The following is a 7,698-nucleotide window of genomic DNA, read 5'->3' as shown; positions in this document are numbered from 1 at the left end:
CGCCTGTCACTATCATTTTACGATCTCTCCGATAATGCTCAATTATCGATAGATATTGTGATGCCGGTGAGAGTTTTTTTTTAACGACGTTTTTATGTATGTCGTCAACCCTCCCTCTCACTATCCTCGTTAACCCAAAAGGTAATATCGTAAAAAGTAATAACGTAAACAAAAATAAACATGGTAAAAATAACAACAATACAACAGAGCAAACATCTCGACCCCCTACCAACAACAGTAATAATAAAAGGTTGGTGTTGAGTCAAATAGCGAGTTGAGTTGCTTCTTAGGAGTGGAGCGAAGAAGAACGTTGAACTAACGCAGCGTTGGCGTTGATTTTACTAAAATCCTCTTAACCTTTATAACGTGTTTGTGAATTTTATTTAGTTGCCGGTGAAATTTGCAGAGTAAAGGTTACGTTTTCACGGAAGCGAAAAGGAAATCTATAGTAAATCGGGGTTTAAAACGAGTGGCGATCGAAGTGCTATAAAGTGTGGGGGGTGCGCGAGTGGCCTTAAATATAAAGGATTTTTTTTGAGAAGGAGGAAATTTTTTTTCTGAATTGAAAAAAAAAAAATTGGAAAAAACAAAATTTTTGAAAATGAAGTAAGTGAAGTTCTAAACCAAGTGTACTTTTTTTTTAAATTTTTTCGATTAATTGTGGTGTTTTGAGAATATATATTGATTATATTATTTGACAAAAAAAAGAGAAAGTCTCCAAAATAAACCAAAACAAAAACGAAAACCTTTGCTTTGAAAATGCAATAGTCAGTAAAGTTGAAAAATATGTGTATATGGAAAAGAACAATAACACTAGACAACAAACAAAAATATTTTTTTTTTATGTAATTCGATTCACTATTAATTGGATTTATTCAACAATAAAATTGTTTTGGCGTAAGAAATACAAAAAAAAAAAAAAAACAAATAAAAAAGAGAGAAAAATTAAAAAAGAAAGAAGCACAAAATCGTGAAAAAATATTGGATTCAAAGAGTGTGGTCCTTATTTAAATATAACCCCCCGCCAAAGCCAATTGAAAATTATTTTAGTACATGAAAATTAATTGATTGTAGTTAACACTTTCCTCAATGTGGGGAAATCTTCCAGATTTTTTCATTATAGGAAATGATCCAAGTATACTTTCTCAAAAATACTTAAATATTTTCCAAACTGAAAAAAATATTTACGTGATATTAAAGATTACGCAACCTCAATTGTAGGATGCGAAATTTACACACTATTTAGGACAAATTTCTTTAAAATAATGAAAATTTAATTAAAAAAAGTTTATAATCTTTGCTTCAAAAATTTTTTCATTAAATTTAGGACACACATTTTGCGTCCCTTCGTTAAATTTGCATGTCAAATTTTCCTTAAAGTAAAGACACAAGTTTTTTGATTTAAAGAAATCGTCCTTAAATTAACTGAAATATTGAATCTTTCGATTTATGTTAAGATAAAAACGCTTCAAATATATGCTAAGAATTATTTTGAGGATTTAGCATCTTTGGTTTAAAGTTTTTTTGGAATTAAAAAATATTTTTTACTACGAAGTATCCGTCATAATTTGGATTTTTAAACTGTTGTTTGTACATAAATAGCTTTATTAATATACCGGAAAAATATTATGAAAATTCGATAAATGATTTGGATCCTGATTCTAGATTTAAAGCCAGATAGGTCTTAAAAAATTTCCTTATTTTAAAGAACCCGCATCTTTGGCTCGGAATCAATACCAAAATCCTTAAAAGAAGGTCAAAATCTTTGGATCCAAGTAAACTTTTTTTAGTGTGTGAGAAAATCTTCCAGATTTTAATTATAGGTAATGATCCAAGTATACTTGGATTGTATATTCACAATTGTACTAATTTCGAATTTCTCAAAAAAAAAAATATTTAAAAATTTTCCACAATATATTTACGTGATATTAAAGATTACGCAACATAAATTTTAGTATGCGCAATTGACAAAATATTAAGGACAAATTTCTTTAAAATACGGAAATTTTAATTAAAATAAAATTTATAATCTTTGCTTCAAAAAAAATTTTTTATTAAATTTAAGATACAAATTTTGGAAAATTGCGTCTTTCCGTTAAGGCCGTATGTCTTTGAACTAAGGCAAATTTTCCTTAAAGTAAATAAGGAATTAAGGCTATTACTTTATTACCAACTATGTAACAATTGTAATATATTTTTTGGCTATAAATAGGTAGCTTTTTGTATTACAAAATTGAATGAAATAAAAAAAATAAAAAAACCGAAAAAAATTACGCAAAAACAACGCTTCAAAGCCAATTGAACCTTAGTTTAGTACATGAAAATTAATTGATTGTAGTTAACATTTTCCTCAATGTGCGAAATCGTCCAGATTTTAATTATAGGAAATGATCCAAGTATACACTGAAAAAAATAATGTCGTGAGGTCAAAAATTTCATGTCTTTAAAATACGAATGCAAATTTTGCTTAGCATGGAAGACGCATTTCTCCAATATAAAGTTTTTTTCCTTGTCCAAAAGTCGATAAGCTTTTCGATGAAGTCGTAATGTCCTTATAATTAAGTGATTTGACTTCAAAATGGGTATCATAATATGAAAGAAAAAATTTTTGGGGTAATCAGGTCGAAACCTATGTTGTTAGCACCTATATTACCTGTTTATTTTCATAATTCATTATGATTGTAAATATATAAATAAATAAAATAAATATTTCGGGTAAGGTCAACTTGGCTTTAATAATTCAGAAAATTTCTTTAAATTTAATGAAATTGTCTTTTTGCATCTTGACACTTTATTTTAAAGACGTTTTTTATTTGAAACTTAACAGGTTGGCTGATAAGTCCCCGGTCTAACAAAGAAAAACACATTTGTTTTGTCAAAATTCGTTTTTATTATTCAACATAGTTCCCTTCAAGAGCGATACAACGATTATAACGAGCTTCCAATTTTTTGATACCATTTTGGTAGAACTCCTTTGGTTTTGCCTCAAAATAGGCCTCAGTTTCGGCGATCACCTCTTCCTTGCAGCCAAATTTTTTCCCTGAGAGCATCCTTTTGAGAACAGGAAAAAGTCGCTGGGGGCCAGATCTGGAGAATACGGTAGGTGCGGAAGCAATTCGAAGCCCAATTCATGAATTTTTGCCATCGTTCTCAATGACTTGTGGCACGGTGCGTTGTCTTGGTGGAACAACACTTTTTTCTTCTTCATATGGGGCCGTTTTGCCGCGATTTCGACTTTCAAACGGTCCAATAACGCCATATAAGAGGCACTGTTGATGGTTTTTCCCTTCTCAAAATAATCGATAAAAATTATTCCATGCGCATCCCAAAAAACAGAGGCCATTACTTCGCCAGCGGACTTTTGTGACTTTCCGCGCTTCGGAGACGGTTCACCGGTCGCTGTCCACTCAGCCGACTGTCGATTGGACTCAGGAGTGTAGTGATGGAGCCATGTTTCATCCATTGTCACATATCGACGGAAAAACTCGGGTGTATTACGAGTTAACAGCTGCAAACACCGCTCAGAATCATCAACACGTTGTTGTTTTTGGTCAAATGTGAGCTCGCACGGCACCCATTTTGCACAGAGCTTCCCCATATCCAAATATTGATGAATGATATGACCAACACGTGCCTTTGATATCTTTAAGGCCTCTGCTATCTCGATCAACTTCATTTTACGGTCATTCAAAATCATTTTGTGGATTTTTTTGATGTTTTCGTCGGTAACCACCTCTTTCAGGCGTCCACTGCGTTCACCGTCCTCCGTGCTCATTTCACCACGCTTGTATTTTGCATACCAATCATTTATTGTTGATTTCCCTGGGGCAGAGTCCGGAAACTCATTATCAAGCCAAATTTTTGCTTCCACCGTATTTTTTTCCTTCAGAAAACAGTATTTTATCAAAACACGAAATTCCTTTTTTTCAATTTTTTCACAATAACAAAAGTTGTTTCACAAAAAACGCTCTATCTCACAAACTAATTGACTTACAGACGTCAAATTTTGACACGTATCATTTGAAGGTTGGTACTACATAAAAATAATATGCATTTAATACTAGCGACGCCATCTATGTGTCAGAGCGAGGACTTATCAGCCAACCTGTTAGCATAATTTCTACTGGAAGTCAAGTCTTAATTTGGAAACTAAAGTTGTCGTTAACTCGTTTTTGAAGAACTTTGATAGCATATGAAGAAAAAAAGGTGAAAAAGCGAAAAATTAAAACTTGATTCCAAGAAGCAAGTACACAAAACCCAAATTTAAAAGAGAATTGTGTCTTAAAAGTATCCTTACATGTATTCTCCACTTCTTTGGCTCGGGATCAATACCAAAATTTTTAAAGTAAAGACAAAATCTTTGGAACCGGGCATGCTTTTTTTCACTGTACTTGGATTGTATATTCACAATTGCACTAGTTTCGAATTTCTCAAAAAAAAAAATAGTTAAATATTTTTCACAATATATTTAAGTGATATTAAAGATTACGCAACATTAATTTTGGAATGTGCAATTTACAAAATATTAAGGACAAATTTCTTTAAAATAATGAAATTTTAATTAAAATAAAATTTATAATCTTTGCTTCAAATTATTTTTATTAAATTTAAGATACCAATTTTGGAAAATTGCGTCTCTCCTTTAAAGTCGTATGTCTTTGAACCAAGGCAAATTTTCCTTAAAGTAAATAAATTGAATTTACATAAAAAACGCTTCAAATATTGGTTAAGACTTATTTTGAGGATTTAGCATCTTTGATTTAAAGTCTTTTTTTTTTGGAATTAAGAAAACATTGTTTGCTTTGAGATATCCGTTTTAATTTAGATTTTTAAACTGGCATTTGTTTCTTCGTGTATAGCTTTATCGAAATACAATAAAAAGAGAATGAAAATTCGATAAATGAGATCTAATTTTATTGATCTGAGATTTATATAGATTTAGCAATTGCATCTGAGACTTTAGCGGTTGTATCTTAAAATATACAGTGCGCATTTACGGGTTAATTTATATTACAGTACAAATATTTTGACCCTGAAACATAAAACAATAATGAACTTAGATAAAATATTATTGGAAAAGTCCACGACCTACTACATTTTAGTGCCAAAATTTGTTTATTCAACAAAATTCTCAACAATGATGGTATGATTTTTTTTATTGTTATTGATTTATTCCATTAATTGAAATCAGATTTTGCAAACTAGTGTATATAAAATACAATATTATTTAAGCAATAATATTTTCACATATCTCTATTTAAAAATAACAAGTAACCTTTAGCAAGTATACGTCACCAATCCATACAGTCATTACAGCAAATAGATTCTCAATAGCTACGAGTATTCAACTCATTGAAGTGTAACTTTCAACATCTACGAACATTTAGACAGATGTTTATTGTGATATTTTTAGTAAATTATACATTGATGTTTAATGCACTCAATTTGATTTGTTTTATTAAAAAAAAAAAGGAAAAATTTCGAATACAATAATTATTCATTGTTAATGCTTGAAAACATTGGATATTTTGCACTGGCAAAAAAATTTAAAACTTTGATTTGATCAACATTCGTCTCATCCCAAATATTTTTGGATATGCACCACTGTAATAGGGATTGTTTAGAGTATTAATATTGGTCAAAATCGACTAAACGACTTTTGACGAAAAGTCGACAAAAATTTCGAAGATTTTAATGTAAAACTAATTAAAGCTTGCAAAAATCTCATATGTTTTTTAACATTCATTAAAGTTAACTTTTTTATATAGAATAATGTCCAAATAAGTAATTAAATATTCCCAGAGATTAGGTTGTTTTTTGTGTGTATTAAAGCTTTCGGTGTAAAATTAGTTGTTCAGTTAATTACAATTTAATTATATGTAATTGCCATAAAACCTTGAAAACAACACGAGTTTTTTTCTAACATTGAAGTGTTAATATTTAAAAAAAAAATTGGACATTTTACTTCTGCACTAAAGCCCCGCACACAAAAAAGTCCCTGTACAGGCAAAGAAAATTCCATTAAAGTTGAGCCAACGAAAGTTTTTCATGTCATAACTATGAAAATGTTCATTAAAAGTATGAAACGTTTCGTTATTTAGTAGAAAAAATGTTCATTAAAAGTATGAAACGTTTCGTTATTTAGTAGAAAAATTATTACAATAATAAAAATTTTCATTGTATTTTTGAAACTGAAGAAACGACAGACATTTGTTTTGAAACCACTTTCCCTAAAGTTGGTTGAAATCTACCAAAAATGGTAAATTTTTTACTCTTTGGTAGATTAGTAAAATTCTTTATGTTTTGGTAGACTTTGCCCCCAATGCTCCCCAATTAAGAGGTACTTCAGTTATCTATACAAATTATATTTTGACAAATTTCTCTATAGAAATAATTTTTTTTCTATGCAAATAAAATTTTGACAAAATTTTCTATAGAAATAAAATATTAACAAAATTGCCTAAAAAATACAATTTTGCAAAAATTTTCTATAGAAATAAAAGGTTGACAAAATTTTCTATAGAAATAAAATGTTGACAAAATTTTCTATAGAAATAAAATTTTAACAAAATTTTCTATTGAAATAACATTTTAACAAAATAAAAATAAAATTTTGACAAAATTTTCTATAGAAATAAAATTTTGCAAAAATTTTCTATAGAAATAAAATTTTGCAAAAAATTTCTATTGAAATAAAATTTTGACAAAATTGCCTGTAGAAATAAAATTTCGACAAAATTTTCAATTGAAATAAAATTTTGACAAAATTTTTCTATAAAAATAAAATTTTGACAAAATTTTCAATAGAAATAAAATTTTGACAAAATTGCCTGTAGAAATAAAATTTTGACAAAATTTTCTATAGAAATAAAATTTTGAAAAAATTTTCTATAGAAATAAAATTTTGCAAAATTTTCTATAGAAAAAAAGTTTGACAAAATTTTCTATAGAAATAAAATTTTGACAAAATTTTCTATAGAAATAAAATGTTGAAAAAAAATTTTAATAGAAATAAAATTTTGACAAATTTTTCTATAGAGATAAAAATTTGACAAAATTTCCTTTCGAAATAAAATTTTTTCTATAGAAATCGAATTTTAACAAAATTTTCTAGAGAAATAAATTTTAACAAAATTTTCTTTAGAAATAAAATCTTGCAAAAAATTTATAGAGCATAGTTCTCGGCTTCCACGAGCCGAAGTCAAAAAACTTTATTTGACAAAAATATTCATAATTAAAACCAAAATTCTTGAAGGAAAGTCATGGAAATCGATATTTTCTAAATTCGTTTTTCCAATATTTTGAAAGACATTTTAGTTCTGTTTACATTTGGGATGTAAACAATACTTTCTTCCATAAAAACATAGATATATTTTATAAATAAAAATATAATACAATTTCAATTAATTTAAATTTTGTCCCCATTAAGAACCACCCTAAAATTTTAAATTTTTTTTATGTAATGTAAACAATAAATCTTTTCTTCCATTAAAATTTTAATCCAATAAAATATGTAATTTAATTAAAATTTTGCTTTATATCACTGTCTATATTATAAGATTTCCTCCTGGATACATTTGAAAATATGCACTCGTATGAACTTGTCACAAATATATGCAGTATAAACGCATTTACTTTTTTTTTTGTCCACTGCTATTGTAATTTATTATTATTTTTTTATTCTCTCTTTTTTAACAC

General features: G+C 28.0%; 1 protein-coding gene across 1 annotated transcript in view; it reads left to right on the top strand.

Moving 5' to 3' along the window:
* Positions 1–272: 272 nt before the first annotated feature.
* Positions 273–7,698, top strand: part of Ggt-1 (gamma-glutamyl transpeptidase) — a 33,305-nt gene continuing 25,879 nt past the window's right edge. The window contains exon 1 of the mRNA XM_075299175.1: positions 273–606. Within this exon, the coding sequence (XP_075155290.1) occupies positions 602–606 (5 nt within the window). The 5' untranslated portion in view covers positions 273–601. The remainder of the gene's footprint in view (positions 607–7,698) is intronic.

This window comes from Haematobia irritans, chromosome 3 (genome assembly GCF_050003625.1).
Source record: "Haematobia irritans isolate KBUSLIRL chromosome 3, ASM5000362v1, whole genome shotgun sequence".
Classification (NCBI taxonomy): Eukaryota; Metazoa; Arthropoda; class Insecta; order Diptera; family Muscidae; genus Haematobia; species Haematobia irritans.
The sequence above is the reverse complement of the archived record's forward strand: the minus strand, read 5'-3'. Positions and strand labels throughout refer to the sequence as shown.